General features: G+C 38.1%; 1 protein-coding gene across 1 annotated transcript in view; it reads right to left on the bottom strand.

The window, feature by feature from the left end:
* Positions 1-982: 982 nt before the first annotated feature.
* NR5A2 (nuclear receptor subfamily 5 group A member 2) overlaps positions 983-22,383 on the bottom strand; it is an 85,192-nt gene continuing 63,791 nt past the window's right edge. The window contains exon 8 of the mRNA XM_062497457.1: positions 983-1,230. Coding sequence (XP_062353441.1) covers positions 983-1,230 — 248 coding nt within the window. The remainder of the gene's footprint in view (positions 1,231-22,383) is intronic.

Raw genomic sequence — 22,383 nt, 5'->3', positions numbered from 1 at the left:
CATCATCCAGTCGTACAATTCACTTGTCGCTTCTTTTATTACAAAATTCTTTTAAAAATTTGTTTTTAGTTTTTTTAACATCTCTCTTTGGTTTCCTAATTTCTGGTTTTTTTTCAAAATAAAGTGTTGTTTGGGATGGCTAAAATATCTCTATTTCCTTTATTTGGAAACAGCCATGAATATATAGTGGAGCCATCTTTTAGCTGCTGCCCTGATTGAGTATGCAGTTGAATTGGTTGATTTACTTTGGAATTTTTTCCTTAGCTACTTAACTGATAAAAGCAGTAGAAGAGGGATACTGCCTGGTAGAACAACATGAACACATGACAAAACAACTCAGAACACAGTTAAGAATGCCAAGCTCACTGGTTACCAGACCCTTCCTAGGAGCAGTTTGCAGGCAGGCCTGGCCTCTGAGGGTTTGGTGGCCACAGAACACAGCACGTGGCCGAGGCCAGCTCTCTCTTACAGCTTGTTCAATGGATGCCACATCATTCAGCACAGCAGAAGTAAGTGTTGGGTCCTTGTAAGGATGACAGAAGATGCTGTAGATGCAGTTTTGCATCTGTTGTAACTGTTTCACGAGTCCTTCTATGCAGTGAAGGAATTTAGTGCACTCAAATTCCCCACCGTCTTAGCTCAATAATACAATCAGTTTTTTTTCACCTAGGTTTCTTCATGCTGCCAATCAGCAGAGTTAAATATACAATGATCATTCTGTCCTTTTTCACGTTGACATTGGTGATGGTATCCACTTGGTAAGTTCACTCCAGTATAAAGTCCTACATAGATTCCTTTGGGGATGTGTAGCATATGATTCACAGTTTGCAATACAAATACCCTGATACATCACTTATTTACTATTAGTATTTGATTATTATACCATTTTGCAAAGTCTTAAAACCACGTTTTAATTAGTGTTGCTTGGAGCAGTTCAGAATAATTTCTTTTCCTTGAAAGCAGAAGCTCTAATGGGTATAATTTATGCTCTCTTTGCATGCAGCATCTCAATGAGAAGGTTATTACATGGCACATCCCCGTTCAGGTGTTTGTAATAGAGGTATTCTTCGGCCTGCATACTGATGGCCCGGATTTCTGGTAGTCTCAGGAGAAGCTGCCCAAATTTGTCTGTTTGCTGTGGGTAATTACACATTGTGTAGTCCAGCAGAGCAGCATTCACTTGTTCCTGAACACCTTCTACAAGCTGGAAGTTCTCGAGATTTTTGACATCTGAATGATAATAGAAAAAAAAAGGTAACAATTCAGTTGCATTTTAATTCCTGTTTGTGAAGTCAGTGTCTCACTAAATGGATGCATTTTTTTTGCCTCCTGACAAAAGCATACTTTACAAGCTGCTGAATATTCAGTGAACCCTTTTGCCAACTTTCCTGGGAAAATGATCACAAAAGAGCTTTAGTGGAGTGTCTTGTTGAAATTCCGCATATACCTCAAATCAATTAGACACCAATGGAGTCTGAGCAAGGTCAGCTCTTTTCATAGTTAACAAAAGAAAGGTTGAGGATTCCTAAAGTAGAAGACCATAATATATTGCTAGCAAATGAGTCCCAAGAGGAAGCCCTATCTTTAACCTACTATGTTACACAATTCATATAATTCTGTATTAATTTTTCTGACCCAAGGTGAAATCTGTGTCCAGGGTATGATGTAGTTAATTCTAATAAAAAGTGACAGTGTTCTTGTTTCTGTTTGACATTTTCTAAATGATTCTGAAAGCCTTTGACTTGTCTAGCCTATGTTAATGAACCATCTGGTACACTCCAGTGACTGCCAAAATAATATTCCCTACTAGAAACTCTCTAAAATATATATTTCACTGACTAATGATCTTTATAAAATGAAATCATTGTCCTTTGGGTGGAATACTAGATAAGAATGGTGCCCTTTAACCTGCATATGGTTTCCGAAATCCAGCACTGATTTTTTTTTTTCTGGTATTGGACAACGGGGCATTTACATCAGCAAGGCAGGTACAGTTTGTTCACTCTGCCTCTGTTTGATTATCTTCTGTTCTTATACAGCAAGTTCAAGCTCTGGAAATGCTGGTCAGAGATAAATGCCAGTATATTATCTCCTCATTGTTTGCTCCCGTGTAAAAACCACTTGGATGGAATTGTCTTTTAACATGTCTGGTGAATGCAGAAGTTATTCTAAAGCTTGCAAATTAGAGTGCTGCTCTAATGCAGGAAGAGGGAACTGATTAAAGAGCACTTGCTGGGAGAGCTTGTTTTGGTTGTGTTTGATCATTTTTACCATCAGTAGAGTACCGTAGCACTTTCTTGTAAGGCTAAGGCATGGTGCTACTAGGCACAACTATGCTGCTAATTCACTTTGTATAAAGTCAAATCTGTTCATCTCTGGATATTCTTGGGGCCCAGGAGATGGAGAATTTGGCAGAATTTGATTCATTGTAAATGCCAGCCTTTGATTGTGGGGAAATGAGTGTTTTCCTTTGCAAAACAGGAACACACGTTGGTCACCCCATCCATCAGGAGCCTGGGAAGTTGTGTAAATTGGGTCTCACTGCAGCTCTTCCTAGAAGTGCTTTAAACAGAGAAAATGCTGGTTCCTGCACATTGTGCTGGAATGTGAAGGAAGTCGTTGGAGGAGGCAAACATTGTCTTTAGAGCAAGAGGATAGGGAAGATGCCAAGGGTCCTGGTGGCAGCGTGCACAGCCTCCCGAGTCTGAGTGCCAGCCTTTGAGCAGGAGCCCCTCTGGAATGTGCTGGCTGCCAGCTGCACCTTGGGTTCCCTCTTGCATGAGCCAGGGCCAGTGCTTCCTGCTGGGGTTGTTATTGCCTGCCTCTTTCCTGTCCCAGTTTCATGGTGGAAATGAAGCGAGTGACTCCTGGATTTGGGCTGCTTGTTTGGGAACTGGGGACATAACATCCACCAGAATTTTGCTAGTTGACTTAAGGAACTCTCTAGTAATACCTAAATTGTGTTGGCTGTCCAAGAATCATCTAAACTTTACATTATCCCAAGTGAAGAAGACTGGAAACTTCAAAGCTGCTATGCCTGGTCCCTTAGCTATTCAAGCTCATTTATCCGAAGTCTTTTTGCCAGTGTCTCTGGAGATCTTTGGATAATCATGTTTTCCTGTATTACACTGGACATGTTCTCACACAAAATATAGCTGTTTATTATGTACTACAGAAAACTCCCAAGGTATTTTGTAGCTAGTGTAACCTGGTTTAAAAATTGGGTGTTCTAAGCATATTTTTATAAAGTTAAGAAAGAAACAGTATCAGCTATCACAATTAATTTAAATAGGTTGTTTCAGATGCAAAATATAATCATGAATGAATTGCTAGAACATAAAAACTCTCACAGAAAACAGGAACTATGCTGGAGATTAAACTGTCAAACAGCGAGGTAAAATGTATGATGATTTCAGAATCAGTATTTGGAACTTTTTTCCTTTGTAAAAGTACCTCTAAAAGTCAGGAACTTTTGCAAACTGTTAGCTGATTCAACCCCCTTTAAATTCAAAGGGCATCTTTCTGTTGCTCTCTGTCTGTTTTGAACAATACTGTATATGAGATTGTGCTGGCTTCTTGGAAAACTAGGTTCATTATTATTTTTACCCCTTGTTTAAAATGTTATGGCATAGATTAGGTATTTATTGAAAAATCCCATGATAAATTGTTACAGAGATTAAGAAGAAACAAAATCTGAGAATTGCAAATTTTAATTATTTTTCTACAAAAGTGGTGAATTTAATATGTGTTTAGAGACACATATTCTGTTTTTAGCTGTATTGATGCCATACTCCAAGTCAAGAGGAGGCATAATATTTTCTGTATTCTGTATTACCCCCAAGCACAGGACCAGTGGCTTCTGGCAGTGTGCACCAGTGCAGTGTGAGGTGCCCCTGTACTCCATCAGCTTTGTGGCCCCAGTGAGTCCCATGGGCATTGCAGAACTGCAGGGGAAGGTCTGTGCTGTTTCCTTTTCTCATCTCAGTGGGCAGTTCCTTCGTTACTCACATGTGGCAACACAAGCACTACAGCCAAGATGTAAAAACAAGTTCAGTTGATACTAACAGTAAACAAAAAGTAGTTCTGGGCTCCTATGCCACATTTGGCCTGGGGAAATACTTTTAATGTCTTTCCTCTAAACAAATTCTTGCTATTTGTGGTGAGGCTTAGTGCTTGTAAACAAGATGTTACTAGTTAACCAGTGAAAATATGTAGATTTTTCCTTACTTTCTATACTGAATCAGAGACAGTCCAACTAATCACAGTTTAGGACATCACTACACAATTCGTCTGTGTGTAGGTCTCTCCAGGACTGCAATTACAACAGTAGGGACTCAGAGGCAACCTGATTTAGGGCAGGTCTCCATCAAGTGACCAAAATCTCTGAATAAGATTTCATATGTGTTCTTATCTCATATACATTAACAGCAAATGTTGCAGTAAAGCAGATGAGAATCTGAACGGAGAGAAGTCAAAGGATATGTGCTGAGAGCACTGCATAAAGCTCCACTGTCATCTCTCAAGCTCTCCTAGGATATTTATGTATTGCCAAAAATAGGTTTGCTGAACCTAAATAATTTTTATTGCAATTGTGTTTTGGTTGTTTTTCTTTTCTTTTTCTTTTTTTTTTTTTTTTTTTGGAGAGAGAATCATGAAGTTTAGCACTGCTAAGGATGAGTAATAACAAAGGAAAACGTGTGAATATTAAGTTTTTTCAGTAACTTGCAGTTATGCAGGTAGAAAAAGAAATGATACAGTTTTCACTGGTGGTACATAGTGTTAGTTGGTAGTTTTACGAATGAGATTAAATAATAACTTTGGGGTTTAAGCAGACGGTTTTCCTATGGTTTGAGTTTGGTTTTGTGCTTGGTATTTATTATATAACTCTGGCTAAACAGATCTCGTTTTACAAGTATTTCCTTTGATTGCTAAGGAGTTCACTTGGTGAGACACCAAGCAATGCTGGTGTAACTGCTGAAGGCAGTTGTGTACAATGAGCATGAAATATGCTACTGATGTGTACAGCACGACAGTCCTTATGCTTACACATCACTCCTCATTCCTGTTATTTTTTTTTTAACTGGAATGTCTCTTATCAATCCTTACATCGGTTAGTAACAATTTAAAGTACACATGTTTAAGCTTAATGCAAGAAATAATTTTCTGAAGTTTAGATGCTTGTAAATTAAATGAGTAGGAGTAGATCCCCCCCTCCCACCCACACACCCTTTAAATCCTAGCAGCTAGAAAAAGTGTTTTGTGTTGCTACAGTAAGTATCAGTCTCTTAGCTCTTCTACTTTATTCACTCAGGGACTAATTACCAACTTTTTACATGAAACAGCCTTACTGTGAGCTCACAGTGGGGCGCACATCTTTTCCTATCCTTACTGAAAAGTAAACCCTTAGGTCTTCTGGAATATATTATATGTTTTACAAGAAATACCAATTGCTTTTCTGTCAAACAAAGAATTTTTGTTCTCCATAGCTTACTTTTGACGATTAAGACAAAAACAGTATTCTAGTGTGTCAGGATCTGCTCTGCAGTCACAGCAAAGATCTGCAAGTATTCCCAGATATCCCCCGTTTTGATTATTTTTTACATCTGCTATAAAACCGTGCATTAAGCTGAAACTGCATACAGCATTCAGCCCAAGGAGAACACTTTTGCATATTTTCCCCCAAAATGGGTCTGGTCTTTAGAGGGGAAAAATATTTAGGTTTTAGATTTTCTCCCTCTCATATTCCAAACATGAAATACTGAAAATTTGGGGATGTACTAATCTATGGAGAGTTTCCTTTGGTCTGGGAATTTTGAAAAGAAAAATGAAACAGAATGAGAGATTTAACTTTGAAAAATAGCAATTCCTTGGGAGCACTAAATATTTCCCAGAGAAAGCTGGTTAAATTTTACTGCTCGTGTCTTTTATTTGATGCTGTTTCTTCATGAAGCAATGAAGAGGTGTGAACACAGCTCAGCTGCCTCTCTGTGTTTTGCACCATTGCAAAGACAAAATAAGATTTTGGGCCTCTCCATGGGAAAGAGGATTTCTCCCTTTCACAAGGTTTCTTCCAGTCTCAGGGATGCTCCAGGCACTAGGTCTTGTTACCAGCCCTGGCTTGAGCTTCCTCAGCCCGAGGGGGTTGATGAGCCCCATCATTTAAGGACTTTTTTGAAGCCCAATGCCTCTAACACTTAGCAGCTCTTTGGAACACTCATAGATAAATTGTTAAGTCTTCCAAACTCTGCTGAGGATGGTTTTGGCCAGGATGGCCCTCATTGCCTCTGCCTAGAAACTTTCTGTTTTATCAGGGAAGTGACAACATGCGTCTTCCCATGGCTGAGGTTCTCATCAGGGTCTTCAGTGTGAGCCAATTCCCATTTAAGCTTGAAGATGGAATATGTTAGTTCTGATGAAGGTTTTCACCCCAAAATAGTTCAAAGAAGGGGAATTAACCAGCACTGAGGTGTTGTTACCAAACCTCCCTCCATTTGAACAGTTTTGTACTATTTTTTTCTACTTTCTGCTAACGCTGCAAAATCTGTGCATTACAGGACTTAAAACACAGGTAGATTTTTGACATGTGCTAAAATTTTTTTTGAAGGCAAGTGTAATAATGGTTGATAAAGTGCCGGTCTCTGAAAATTCCCCACATTTCTCCTTTATTGAAACGAAGGGCAACAGCAGCAGTTCCATATAGCACATCTGTCATGAAGGCAGATGCATGCCATTCTATAGCTAAGGCTTCTTGACAGACAAAACGCTATAATGAAGGAAGATTTATGGTAAAGATAAGCTCCTTACTGCAAAATTCCCCTCAATTTTATTACAGCAGGACTGTGCTGAATATTATTCACTTAGAAGTCATGGGAAACAATTCCTGATAGATGTTTGTTAATCAGTGATAAGCTGCATATATTTAGCACTTTCCAAACCTTGAAAAACCTCAAGAACAAAAAGCACTTTTCTTTTTTCAAGTCCAAATGGAATGTGTAGAAAATTTTTTCTGTCTTTAGGATTCTTTTTTGGCAGTGGCTAAGCTGTCTGTAACAGTGCAACAGTCGATCTCTGACTATTTATTAGGGTCATAAAGTAATTTTCATTTTCAGTTGAATGTAACATCTGATAAAGGGCACATTGTTTTGAAAATCTTAATTAAATTCTTCTATAGCAGAATGTTTCATTCATGCCCAAGTACTGGGCAAGACTATATAAAGTGAGAAAAAGATACTTATGAGAACAAGCTGTAGTTCTTAGTCTGGATCCTATTTTACTCCCTCAGTTTTTAATCTTGATGGACTTTTGGTTTCTTTCAGAACAACTCAGACTCAACTAAGACATTTTCATATTGCTTTATAGTGGCAGGTTTCTTTCTAATGCTATTTAAAATAGTGAAGCCTATTTTTCTGTTCTAAAATGACTGTAAAATGATGGATTCTTACTGAGAAGCTCCAGATATCGGTTAAAAACCATGCTTATTAATACTGTGAGAAATTTTATACTTGCCTTTACCAGTTTTAGCTCTGCAATGGGAAGAGAGACATGGGGAAATAAGGTGGATTCCTCTCCCTGTCCGGCTGTGGAAGTAGGTTACTGCATTTCAGTTGTTTCTTTTTTTACAGTCCCAGGAAAGACAAAGGGCAAAGCTTAACTTGATTTTTTGAATCTTTATGACTGGTGTGATTACTGAGTCATCATTCAGGAAAATAAAACAGCTTGACTTTCAGCAGCTCAGGCTGCGTTTACTCTCTTGGAAGTTAAACAAACAAAATCTCCACTGACTTCTTGTCCTGACACCCCAGGAACCAACATCCTTATTGCTTGCACATGAGGCATACGTGAAATGGTGGTCATTGAAACACAATAAAACAAGTTCCTGCCAGGCCTCTGATGGAAGAGCTGCTCACAGATCCTGTCCCAAAGTCCACAGCCAGCTACACCCTTAAACACAAAGTCCAGCATTTCTCCCTACAGCTTGGGAGGGAAAAATACATCCAGGTACAGCCACAAAGCCAGGGGTGGTAAATCCACAGAGCCAGGGGTATGGGGAACCACTGGGGATGAAACTATGGCCCAGCCCAGAAGATGTGGGGACGGACCACAGCCCCAAGCAGTGGTTCCACAGCTGGCACTTCATCTTTGCCATGCTTAAACTCCACAACCACCCCATTTTCTTTCACTTTCTAAAGCTCCCTCCCTGCCTGCAGCTGTGCCCCTGCTGAAGTCCCAGGCTGGCTCCTGCCCTGTGGGTCAGCAGTGAGATGTCTCACTTGTCTCTTGCTCATCTGGGGCTGAGGGCAGCCTATCCATGGCCCAAAGGTTTATTCTGTAGATATTTGAATCCATGCTTAAGCATTCACTGTTAGGATTATGTTCCGCATAAAAGAGTAGCTGGTGTTTTCTTTGAAGACATGACAGAGGAACAGGAGTTTTGAGAACAGTTGTTCTGTTGGGTCTTCAAGGAAATTCCCCAGATCCTGGGGTCTCTCACCATGCCATTGGGTAGTCTCTGCTATTGCTTGCTACAGGCTGTTTTCAGGAAAACTGTGCTCCAGTCTTCAGGTTGAAGCTCTGCTGGTGCATTGAAAAAATTAACCTTATCTGATTAAGCCCAAATTTACTGCCTGCCTTTGCAGGCTGGTGGAAAGGGATCCTACTGGGCTGATGTGGCTTTCTGGTTCCTGCTACTAGGCTTGTTTGTGTATTTGATCTAGTGACCACTTAAGGTAAATGACAGATCAATCCTAGGAAAAAATGTCTCAATCTAAGTCTCTCTTTTCTAGAAAAAAAAAAAAGTGTAACCACTGTCTTGTGGAGGCATGTTTATATTTGTATCTGAGCACACGTTGGGAAAGTAGGGCAGAAATGATTTAGCGAAGGTCTTGCAGATACACTGAGAAAGAAAGTAAGTCAAAATTCTTTATTTTTTGAACTCCTCACCTCACCCCAGGGTCATATTATATGTTTGGGCTATAAATCTTTGAATATTCAGGTAGAATGAGCATTGATAACAAAACTGCTATGCTTATTATCATGCTATCACCAAGATTTTATATATCATATATAATATTTATATATATATATATATATATACACACACACATTTTATATATATATATATATATATATATATATATATATATATATTTACTGCAGGCAAATCTACACCCAGGGCAGTAGTATCACAGTATCAAATTTCATAAAAGCAGAAATTGGGCTTCTGATAAGTTAAAAAATGAGACTAAATAGGAAATTTATTGAACAAAAGAGTTTCCCCAGTTAATTTCTGCAACATCATTTTAATCTTCAATAGCACACCAGAGTTGTTGGTTTTTTAAGGGAATTATCTGTCAATGCCTGCAATTTGTGGGGTGTGAATAGTTTAAGGTGTCATAAATATTTATGAAATTCCTGGGAATGGTGATAGGACATCATACAAAGTCCTTGAAGTTACGAACTGAGGCAGAAAGGGTGTTATATGCAAATTGCAATAATAGTGTAGTATACTTTTTAAGAGGAGCAAAATAATCTATTATTTAGGTGAGAAGCTGAATATTTAGAAAATAAGTAATGAAAAATTTTGAGAGATTTGCTTTTACCTAGAAAAATTTTGCTCTGCTTTTGCCTAGACATTTGTAGCTTTTCTGAATGTTTGCCTTTATTGCTCTCATGAGAAGCTTGCACATTATCTATCCTTTCCCTTTCTAACCCTCTCTTGCTACTCAAGTACTGTTTAAAGAAGGAATAATGGAACAGATAAATCTCAGAGGTATTTCTACTGCTGCCACTGGGACTTGACCAAAGGGTGATACCATCCAAAAAGAAATACAAATATTTTCTGGAAAAATATAGGATATAATTGTCTACTGAGGTTAAAACACAGAAATGCAGCTGCCACTGAAACGCTTTTGAGTATCAGGCTCTATCCTTTTATAAAGCCCATCTGTCTCTGTGGAGTTTAAAAAATGCATGATCATAAAAAGCAGTACTCCTTAGGGGAAAAATCTCACTGTACCAATCTTGTAGTCACTTCACAAAACAGTTTTTAATCCCAAATTTGCATTTGATTTTCAGTCAGGAACTTTTGTGATTTTTGCAAAGTTTTCTTATTCCATTAGAATAAGATATGAGGTACAGTTTGTTCAGGTGGCAAGTCCAGACTATGAATAAACCAACGTTATCATATGAAAGAGAATTAAACAGGCAGATCCAAGTGGGGATATATTAAGCCAAATTTAAGCTCCAGTAGTTGAATTTAGCCTGTACTAGATGTCTGGTTTGCCTGAGGATATATTCAGCTTTCCAGCTAATCGACTGAAGAAAACTGCCTCAGGTATGATAAAATTTACAAGAGAGCTCAGTCGAATAGCTCTTGTTATAAATACTAGCTTAAAGGCATTCTTCTGGTCTTTGGGATCAGAACAGTATTTGCATTTAATTATTATATTCCAAACTTTTTCCACTTGGTTAAAAATATTAGACCAGCCAGTTTGGATTATATCATTATAGTGCTTTCCAGATAATGGTTGAATTTCATCCCAGAGTTTTATTACCAGGTGAATAATGTTTGGCTTTATTCTTTTGTTTAGATCCAAATTCCCCCAGGAGCAAATATTATTATAATATATTCTCATTGAGAGAAGGAGAATTAAGCAAAGGTGTTTTAGTGATGTGCCAATCTAAGAGGTACAGCATTCTACTATGAATTTCCATCAACATAATTGACAAATAATTCAGAGTTTTAAGCCTCTTGCACTATTTTCAGACAAGGCTTAGTGTGAGAACTAATTGTCTTTTAGTCATTGATTTAAAAAATCTTGTTTTACCCTTTTCTGAGACTTTTCAAGACATGGTTTTACTAGTTCTATGTGCCAATATTTGCACTAACAGTTTGGAGGGCTTTTTTCCTTGAACCAAGTTGCATCAGTGGAAACTGATTCTAGCTTAGAAAGAACATGAAAAAGACAATCACCTCTGCCTGTGTAAGATATGAGAAGTGGAAATCAGTAACAGAACTATTTTCTTATGTAATTGTGCTGAAATAACAGAAAATGAAATGCTTTCATTTATTTGCTCAGTACTGAAAGCACTACAGTAGAAACAAATACATGATGCCTGTTATCCAAACATTTGAATTCTACTATTATTAAGAGGTAGGCTCTACTTTGGGCAGTTACAATTATTTTCTATGTAAGTGTACCTCAGACAGCTCACAAGACATTGATGGTACACTGAAGCTGGTGCTGTTTCAATCCCCTATCAAATTGGCACTGACAAAAAAGCCATGCTGGCTTCGATGAAAAGAGCCAACAAGTTTGGTAATGTCATATACAGGAGTGTACCAGTCACCAAATCACTACCACATCTGTCAGCAGCAGCCCATGAATTTGCTTAAATGTGCAAAGGAGTACTGCCAGTATTGCCTTCATGGGCAATAAACACAAGAAAGGGAGATAATTTTCTGCTGCAGTATTTCAGAGCATATTGTTTCTGACATTTGATCTGAGTGGAAGTTGCAAATTTCACTTTTTACTGTCCCAGATGTCTGAGCTAAGTGGAAATGGTTTGGCAAATAGGATGGCAGAAGCCCAAATAGGGACACCTGCAACTACACTGCAAGTGTCAGTGCTGCCAGTAGGAAACACTGGAGGGGCAGCCAGTGTGTATCAAAAGAACCTTTGGACTATTTTTTCAAAGACTTGGATGTGTTCTTCATCCTTATTCCTTATACTTTTAAACATACAGGTATGAAAGCTAAAGAAAAGTCTACCTGAAATTCTGGCAACAAGGTTACTCATCAATCAAACAGGGTAGAGAAGTGAGGAATAGAGCAAACAGTTTTACACCTACATTTCAAACATGCAGCTCTTAGGAGAGAGTTTTATTTTTCAGCTACCTCTGATTTCTTGACAGGAAGTCCTGATCAGGAAGGACTGGACACTCTCTGTAAGGCACTGCCTCAGCACATTTTTAACATTTCAATTCCTCAGTAAGGAACAGCAGCAGGAAAACTCCAGATTTGTGCTCACTGCTCAGCTCAGACTGAAATGTTTTTGTCAGATGTGGATGAGATGCTTCCATAGACAACACAGTCACAGGCTTAACAGGAGGAGCATGAATTATGGGGCTCCAAATCTCCACTAGCCAAGAAAATGTGTTTTCCTGTAGCCTTGGAGCCACGGCAGACAGTGGGATATGCATTTGGCAGGACACAATTAATGTGCATACACATGTGTATCCTCATGCTTTAGTTTCATGGAAATCCACAGACTTTCAAATCTAAGGTATTGAGCATCAACCACTGCATTTACAACCGTAAATCACCACAGTCTCAAAATGCCAAAGTTACCACTAACTCCTGCAGCAGAGCTGCCCACCTGCCCTGCAGGGACTGCTGCCCAGTTGCTGGGGAAATGACCTGAAACACTAAATAGCCTGGGCTCCTTCAAGGCAATGCACTCAAATGCTTACTGTTCTTGCCTTTCTTCATTTACATTCACTAATTGGAAATTAATTTGTTCCCAGAGGCAGGCACATATTTTTAAACCAAAAATTACACTATTTTTTCCAACCCTTGTGTTGAAAAGCAGCTCAGTGTTTTTCCTAGTGCACAGTCCTGGGAGCACTTCTGAGTGTGTGGTAACATCATGCTGCCTCTTTCAAATCTATCCTACTTGTGTTTAACACAGAGATTATTGGTCTGTTCACCAGTCAGCTTGCTTTGGCTAATAACATAGACTAGTTCAACAAAGATTAACACAATTCTTACCACTTCTATCCAACCAAGTTAGGCACAGCCCAGCAATTTATTTTGCTATTAATTTCCTCTGTCAGCCTTATATTAAAAAAATACACAGATAACAGCACAGAAAGTACAAATCAAGCCTGACACTCTGGGAAAAAAAAAAATCACATACTGGAAAACTTGACATAGAATCCAGTGGTGTCAAAAGTCTTAGATATTTGTTGTTTCCAATTCAGACATTCTTCATTTAGACCAAAATAATAGGCATCCATAGTGTACCTTACTGGTGGTGACTATTTAAGAGCTAGGTGCTCTCACAGCATGGCACTCTTTATGTGCACAATAATGAAAGTTCACTATTGATTTTTCTGTAGCTGCTTGTAACTATTATAGTTGATACATCAATAGAAAAGGAAAGCACAATGTTTCACAGGAGGCAGAAAATCAGAGAATACATGATGCTGTGACAGTAAATCATGGCATAATCTCAAGAATTGATAGATGGTTACTGCTAACTTGAAACCCATGGCTTTCTCTGAAAAGACTAACCTATAATCGTCCAATATGTTCTAACAGACTGACTGCCCATAATAGTGGTAAAGGACACAACACAATGTTTCATTTCCAGAATAATGGTTTCCACAAACCAGGTTGTTGTGGTGGAATTCGTTCTGTGTGTTACCACAAAGGAGGGAGAAAGAGTGGTGGGGATGCCATTTAATTACAGGTTGTAGGAAAAAGATTTTTTTTTTTCCAGAAAAGAGCACAGAAGGGTTTTGTTTAAAAAATAAAAAGAGGAAGAGAAGTTTTCATTAATTTTTAACTTGCAAAAGTCTGCAGTTAGTTGAAAAAGAAATGCAAAAGAGCTGATTATTCTTGAGATCAAAATATTGGAGGTGCTTTGTCAAGAAAGGCAAATGCAGAGAAAATACATTTACTGTAGCTGTTTCCAGTTCCACAGCATCCTGAAAGGGAGCCAAAGGCACGTAAGTAATAAAAGTTCTTTTAAGTGTCTGCTTGTCTCTGCTGCATTTTTGAGGGACACAACAATCTCTGAATTTTACAGTATGCTTAGTGAATTTTTAACAGGAATGTTCTTAATTGCTCTGTTCCCCCTTTACTCCCTGTCTCATCTCTGGTAGCTTCATCTGTGGTTTTAATTAATTGTGAGGGTCTTTTTTCCCCCGTCTCAAAACAGAAATGGAGGAAGTACTGCTGGTAAGAGGTGGCCAGCTGGAGCACAGTGTGCAGTCTGCATGACACTGCTCCCACTCCTCTCACAATGTTCCTCTCTGCAAGATATTTCCATTGTGCAGCGTTTTTTTCCAGCACTTCTTTAGGGCATGTGGGTTTGATACCTGCCCTTTTCAACTGTGCTGGTGACCCCATTCTCTAAAGACAAATGTGTCCCAAACAGGAGAGTCCTAGACAAGAGGAAAGGACTTTCTTAAGTCCTTTCAGCCATCCAACCTGCCTCAACCAGGCTTGAAGAATATTTGCTTAGGCTGTAAGTTTTCACCTGGTGAAAGACTGGATAGTGTTGTCTATCTTGTCCCAAGCAAGATCTTGCTGATCTCTGTTACAGCTTTTGGTACTGGGGAGGGAAGATGCTTTTGTAGTCTCCTTCCCTATTCTGATGTTCAAATCTTTCTCTTTGCTGAGATGAGACTTTCCTTCACTTGGCAAGCAGAGGTTTTATGTAATATGTTTATAATACACATCAAACCCTCCCAGTACTGAAGATGATATTAAATGTAAGATTTTCCTAAATAATCTTTGAATAACCTTCTAAAGAAGACTCCTAAACTGCCCTTAAGATGATGTGAAAATCAATTTTTTGCAAGCCACATGGACTGTTTTGGGGTTTACACTTTCAGTTTGTCCCATGCTAAATGGGTCTGCACAGGACCAGGGCAATACTAGAAACTCCTGCTCTGAAAGGTTAATCTAATCTTCGTAGCAGCACTGCCAGAACCTAAGGAATTGCAATTTTCATACCCCACCCCTTTCCTGCCAGCAGAAATCATTTGGGACACACTCCAAGCCACAAGCTTGGGAAAGGGTGTTTCTGCACAGTCCCCTTCTGTCTCCTAATTCAAGATTCCAGCTGTGTTCAAGGCTGGGCCATAAAGTTTGTTTCTGAATTTTCCTTCATTGTTTCATTCCTGTTTGCTTCTGTTTCCTCCCTTTCCACCTCTGTCTTGGCTTTGATTACAGTTCCATGGTTTCTCTTTCCTTCCTGGCCTTTCCCCCCTATTTTCATGACTCCTATCTCAAGCCTTCTAGTCTCTCTCTGTTCCTCTGATCCACACCACTGCTGTCCCTCGTTTTCATCAATCACTCCTGGTTCCTGATCTGCCCAGATATCCTCTTCTCTGCACTCTTCTCTCATCCCTCTTGCAGATCCTTTTTTTTCACCTGTGATTTCTTTTCATTATTCCTTTACAGCATTTCCCCTCTCTATTTTAATTCTCCTGTTCCTTTAGAGTATTTCCCCTCTCTATTTTAATTCTCCTGTTCCTTTAGAGTATTTCACCTCTCTATTTTAATTCCCTCAGAGACAGACATTGTTTTTGCTTTTCATTCAGTGCTCAATCTTGCACAAGCAGCAAAGAAGTACAAGAAAGAGAGAAATTTGCTATGGTCTACAGTGCATCTCCAGTAAATGGCCAACATTACCTATGTATAAACTTTCAGGTAAGAGCCTCTGCAATGTGTTTTTTTAACTAGAAATACACGAGGCAGTTTTCAATCTATGTATTCTGGTTTTAAAAGTATTTAATAAGTTGTTGTTACTACTGCAAAATTAATCTCATTCAGTGAAACATTTAAGAATATGTTTAAATTAAGACTATAGGGTAGTATTACTGGCTCCAAGATTTAGGATATTTATTCACTTATCTGTATTTGAATATGTAACAGTTTATTCCCATGTTATGCTGAGTACTTGACTAAAAGAAGTAGTCACTGATGTTAAAGATTTCTGCCAACAGCGGCTAAAAAGATTCTACGTAATACTCTATTTCCTTTGTTACCTATGTAATACTTTTGAACTTGCAACTTAAGCATCTAAAAATGGTAAGGAATTGTAAAAGTATTCCAAAAGTAGAGACACCTATAAATGTGGGTTATGTGCAGGTAATTTTTCCCCCTTACAGGAGGTGCTTAAAAAAAACCATTCTTACTAGTATTCTCTAAACATAATAGGGGAAAAGTGCAGAGCACGCTGATTGGGTTATTCTGAAATCCCCACTGTCTCCACACAAAGGCAACAGTACAGAATACAAATATTGCTTGATACCCATGTTTCTAATTACTTGCAAGATTTGTATCTAACAAATATATGACCTAATTTTCTCTCAAGCATCTAATCCTATTGTTATTTCAAAACCTTGTTAAATATGCATTTTAGAAAAAAAGAACATGAAAAGGAAAAGTACTTGCTGAAGATGGTTAATCTTTTTTCCATGGCTTGCAGCTGTCAGACAAGCAGACAACATAACCAAGTAATGAACAGATTGAATCAAATTCACGCCTCGAATAATGCCATTGTACTCAACAGTTACATGAGGTATGAATTTGCAGCATTCATTGCATTTAATGAAATAAAATCAGGACAAATCAACAGCAATTATTAACTTTCCTCTATAATTTAGTGTAGTTTATTCACAAAACTCAATCAGCCATGAAACAGAAGGCTTTCTCTGGGATTCCTGGAAGAATTTTATCATTCATTACTCCTACATGCAGTGCTGAGATGAATGATTAAAATGATATTTATTTTAAAATATTGGTTTAATTCTGAATCGTTCCTCATAACCCCAGCATTTGTATTTCATTCCTTTTATATTACATGCCTTTTTTCCAAAAATCATTGGTTGTAGATTTCATTAAGACACCTACCTGGAAGATAGACACTGTCCTAATTTCTTTCATACTGTCTGCACTTGTGTGCAACCTACATAGCAGGATGGACTAAAACCTGTCAGCTCACTGAAATAGTGTTCTCAGGAGCAAAACATTGCTTATCAAAGTCATCACTCTAGATATCATTTAGCATTTATAAGAAAAGTAAGGACTGAATTTTAATTGTTTGGCTTTGCTATGGGTTTTGACAGGTAAGAGAAATTAATATGTCTTTGTTTTTGATTTTCCATAAAAAAATAAAAGCCAGGGCATAAAAGAAAAAAAAACCACAAAACACCCACTCTTTCCTGCATGTGCTAAACACACTTCTTAAATAGTCCTTCAAAAGATGAATTGTCAAGTTTTTCTGCAAAGTTTTAGACCCTGAAAATGCAACAAGGAACTACTTTCATGCTAAGTGATTTATAAAGGAAAGGATCAAATTTTCTCAAAATTTAATCAAGATATTTTAAATCAGATTCATTTTAAACCGGTGTTTGTTATAAAATCTGGAGAGATTTCAAACAGTGTTGTTCCAATCTGCCTCTACTCTACAAAGTATCTTTAATATTCTGGATTTCATAACTGTGTACAAAGATAGATAACTATTGCTTTTGTTTACTAGATTGCATTGTTGAGATATTATTTTAGAGACTTCAAAGTAATGGAGTGAGAAGCAGAATTAGAGACAAAAGGATTGATTTCTCTGTTGAGCAATGCTGCATCCATGAAAGGAGAACGTCCCTCATGAGATTATTCTGAAATGAGGTTTTGTCCATATTCATTTGCTTTACTTTCCCAGAGGGTTAAAGTAGGAAAGTTGAATAGCTCTTCTAGTGGCACAGTGGAGTAGCCTGGCTGCTTTGCCTGAGATCCAGGGAAGGGTTAAATGTTCCAGGAGCAGACTGGCTGTTTTAGTGTTCTGCTGGCCCTCATCATCTCTAGTAAGAAATGGATCCCTGGTTTCCAAGGCAGTGTGGAACACGCAGCAGTGAGGGACTATGTAAGATTGCTGATAACTGTTCACATTAAAAGTTACCAAATTTGAATTTTTCAAATGCAGAAATGTTTGTAAAACCTGAAATTAGAAGGCATGACAAATTTCAGCTTCTTACTACTTAGGGACATCACTGTTACCTCTTTCAGTCTTCTGCTCACTGCAAGCCGTAAGTTTCCATCCAGGGTTGGGCATCAAGTCTGTAACTTATGACTGAGCTCTATCATAATAATTAGAGAAGCGCCATCTTCTCTTCAGGTTTAAAGAAGCAGAGCTTTCATTATATCCAGAGGGGAGATCTTCCAAGAGACAGTGATTCTCATTTTTAAATTTGTGTATTTCTAATACAATTTATGCCAAACTGATGTTACAGACCTAATCCTGCAAAGGTATTCTTGCTGACTTCCATGGGATGTGCACAGGGAACACTGTTTAGCTGATGAAATTTTAATAGATACCACGTTCCTTCAGCATATCACATCTCAGTGACCGCATTTCATCCTTTGGCAGAGGCAAGCAGTGCTGCCAAGGTACCCTTCCTGTCTCATTGCTTCCCTGCCTTGGCAACTTTCCTTTCCCTGCTACGTTCACTTCCAAGGCCTTGTGGCTGTTCCTGCCTTACCTGTCATTGGTCATTCAGTGTCACAATGTCATCTCCTGCCCCAGACTTGCCCAGAATGCCATCTCTATTTCCCACCCACCACCTTTCCAGACCAAGTTATTTTCCACTTTCTCCTTTCTGCCTCCCACGCTTAATATGCCAGATCTATTTATCCACCTTCTTCATTCTCTTTCAAAACTTTTTGTAGGGACATCTGATGGAAGCCTGGGCTGGGTGTGCTGGGACTGTGCCTGTGATCTCTGCAATGTCTGCCGGCTGACATTTGTTCATCAGCACATATGGAGACTTAAAGGAGCATTTAAAAATGTCACCTGCCATTAAGGATTCCTCATAATAAAATTAGGAAATGTTCCTATTGATAAGTTTGTCACAGTGAAAGGATCATCCTAACTAGATGTCTCATTCTCCATTTTTTGGGTTCACTCCCAGGCACTCCGTATATGAGACAGAAATTTCAAAAAGTCTATTTGAAATGCTGCAAAAAGCCAATCAAGAATCCAAGGGAGCAATTTTTTTGTCAGAAATTGGTATGTGGAAAAAAGTACTTAAATAAATCTTGATTTTATCTATTAGTTAGCTGTCAGCTAATAGTAAATTATATTTAGTTCCTCCCTTGTTATAAATACATATTGATTAGTTTTAAACTCTGAACTTCAGAATGAGTTATGTCTGGTCATTGCTAAACTGCTCTCTTCACTAAGAAAAATATCCCCAACACCTATTATACTGCACTTAATTAAGACAAGCATCAGCTTTATGTACCTTTATTTGCTTCTGCCAAGTCTCTCTGGTATAAATATTGAGTAGTTGTGTCTCTGGAATACTAATTGATCCTTCCTGAATTCCAGATGATTACATAAAGTTTAGGAAGTGTTTCTTTGCCAGTATTAGCGTCCAGTGCATACTCTGGTTGAACATTAGGGTTGAGACAACCTGAATCAGACAGGTATGCAGTAACTGTTTTTCTAAATCCACATGTAATGTGGGGAAGCCTAAAAGCTGTGCCAGGGTGCTCTCCAGAACCACTCGACTGCTGGTTTATTGGTGTTTGCCAGATGCAATTGTACAGATATCCTTGGCTAGCAGGATGGATGAATCTAAGAAAACTGCCAGTGGTTAAAACCACCTCGTTATGACAGCCCAGCTAAACACATGTACTATAAATAACACATGTATAAAAAGACCTATAAAAATAGTTGTATATTTACAAACTCCCAAAAGTGAAAACAGCTAGAGTGAGCACTTTGAAGAAGGCATTAAACCCTAAGTACTGTTTGTCCCTGTGAGTGAGAAGTGGACACATTTGTAATGACAAGTCCATGCCTGGATAAGCTCTCCATTAGTGATTCACTGGCTTGCTGAGGAAGACTGTCATGTAATACTTCTCACTTCAAATTCACAGCACCTGCTTCATCTTTATCTGCAATCAAGATCTACATGCAAAATTTGCTAGGTTGTATCTTTATATCTGTAGTACACTTAGTTACCTATAATCCTGCATGAATTGTTTCTTACCTAATTTTCTGGTCTTCTTTCCTGTTTTCCATTTGGCTTGATAAAACCTTGTGTCTCACTAATTCCTTAATTTCCTTCTCCTATATTATTTGTTTGTGTGCTCTTAACTATCATAATTAGTACAAAAATTAAGGCAACATTCCCTGTTATATTACCTCCAGCTGATGCTTATACTCTTATTTTCCTGTCTGCATACCTATGATATTAGAAAGTTATGGAAGTGAAAGTATTTACAGCCTCATGTTTCGTCATAATTTGCTGCTGCATTTTTAAAATCTTTTCTGTGTATTTAGACTGCAAGCTCCCCGAGGCAGAGATTCTGCTGGTCTGTAAATCTAATAGAACAATGACTAGAAAAACAATGTTATATGAAGTGCATGGAAAAGTGCAATAGCTGGGTTTTTTTCAGTTGCAGATTGTTGTGTAACTGCATTGATTTGAGTTACTGTGAAACAGTAACAGGTGAAACAGAGCCCAGGGAGGTTTTATGCTGCTGCTCCCTGAGTGCATGTTTGAAAGGAACACCTTTTAGTCTTGTGAGTGCTGGGGGTAGAATCTGCCTTGAATATGATTCTGCCCTGAATTCATTTCAGCCTTTTTCATTGGCATTAGGATCTTAACAGGCGTATTTATTTTCCATATGTGCAAATGGTGGACTAGGACTACAAATACCTTCTCTCATACCACAGTTCTGACATTTATGGAGACTAAAAGCAAGGAAAGATTCCTTTTCTACTATTCCTCTTTACTTGCTAATATTCCTTGCATTTTACCAGAAATGAGAATGGAGTGTTGCAGATCTAGATGAATTTCTGCTGAATTTTCTCCTTAAGTAAGACTGTGGTTTGTTTAAAAACTGAGTTCTTATTTTCTAGGGTTATTTTCTGTTGCTTAAGCAAGAGCCTGTTGTTTGATGCCCGCCACAATTAAATGTTTATTAATTTTACTGGACTCTCTTGTCTCATGTTAAGTGGAATGTGAGATCAATAGTGGCTCTGCAATTATTTGTCCATTGATAAAACCTTCATTTCTCCAATGAAGTACATTTGTCTGTGTCCTGACAGTGATAACACAGTACCAGTCAGCTGCTGCCTAGTCCAGCGTTTAGCTCCACAGCCCACAAGTGCCTGGACATGGGTCAAATGATGTCTAACTTTTTCCTACTGGCATTTCACTTTACAAACTGCTCTCATGGGAATTTGAAAAATCATCCTTGCTGAGTTCACATAATAAAAACTTGAAGGACAAATAGGAAGTTTTTGTAAAGAGAAAGCAATGGCTGATTTCAGGTTAAGCAAACAGCCTGTAACTGGATGGTAAAATGAAGAAGACAGAAAATTTCCCATTTAAGGCATTCATTTGGTTCTTCAAGCATAATTTAAATGTAGTCATTTGTCAAATTTAAGTGATGAAAATTTCATTTATTTTGGATTTTGTTTTGCAATAGGAACCAAATTTTGACTAAAATATAAAAAGGAGTGAAATTATCTTGGCTTTATTGAGCTCAAAATTGCATCTCCCAGTGGAGCATATGAATCTATTTTGGCCCCAGAATGAGACAAATCAGCAGCACATGTGGGGTGATTTGTTTGCTTTTGTTTATTTGTTTAATTTGTAAATCTGATTTATGACAAGGAGAGAAAGAAGTTTCCAAACTAATGTCAGATGTGGTAATGAAAATTCAGGGAGCTTGATAAACTGACACATCTGCTTTTTCTATTTGTAATGTTTCCTGACTCAAGACAGCAGCTATTAATGACAAATAATTTGTGTTTCAGTTTTGGCTTACTTTGGTATAATGTGCACTGTGGGCTGTATTGGTTATATGCTGTAGAAAAATCAGGTGTATTTTTACTCTGGGATTAGGGTAAAGAATTCACATTATCCTCAGTTTAGCCAATTTTCAGAAAGCCAGAAATGTTTATTGAATTTGGTGGTAAATCTGATAAACAGCTACAGAACTGTATGATCAGCATCTTTCTCAGATATTCACATTCCATGTGTTGGACAGGAGCTCATGCAATAGCGTTAAAAGTAAGTTTAACACTCAAGTCAAAGATTTCTTTATTCTTTCCCATTTTTGCAATTTGTCCCTGACCACTAACTTTCCATCAGTGGTGTGACTACAGTTGCTGCATTATTCTATCCATGTTGGTACTTCTTCATTGGAGGAAACCTGTCAAATGCAACTAAGAAATCAAGAAATCCATACTTGCATTTCTCTTGAGCTGCTGGAGGTCTTTTATTATCCACCTATCTTTAGATCGGAAAAAGAATTGGCTGACATACCTGAGTTAAATTGTGGTTTGACATATTGATTATCTTCACTCCCTGAGGTGGAATTAAGGGGAGAATATCTCTATATGTGAAATCACAGAAACGATGCCCCAGAAAATACACATGCTTTGGGGTTTGCAAATATAATGTAAACATCAGGCAAAGAAAGGTTGGCAGGGGGAACTGCAATGAAAGACTTTTATGTACAGAGAGGTAAGAACTACCTACCTGCAAAGACATTTGCTTTTTTCAACTGAGGGAATCTAAAAATTATTTTTAAAATTATTACATATATAGTTACATATTTAAATATTCTATAAC

The sequence above is a fragment of the Cinclus cinclus genome, chromosome 8, assembly GCF_963662255.1.
Source record: "Cinclus cinclus chromosome 8, bCinCin1.1, whole genome shotgun sequence".
NCBI classification, from domain to species: Eukaryota; Metazoa; Chordata; class Aves; order Passeriformes; family Cinclidae; genus Cinclus; species Cinclus cinclus.
Note: the sequence above shows the minus strand (reverse complement) of the source record. Positions and strands in the feature narration are given on the sequence as shown.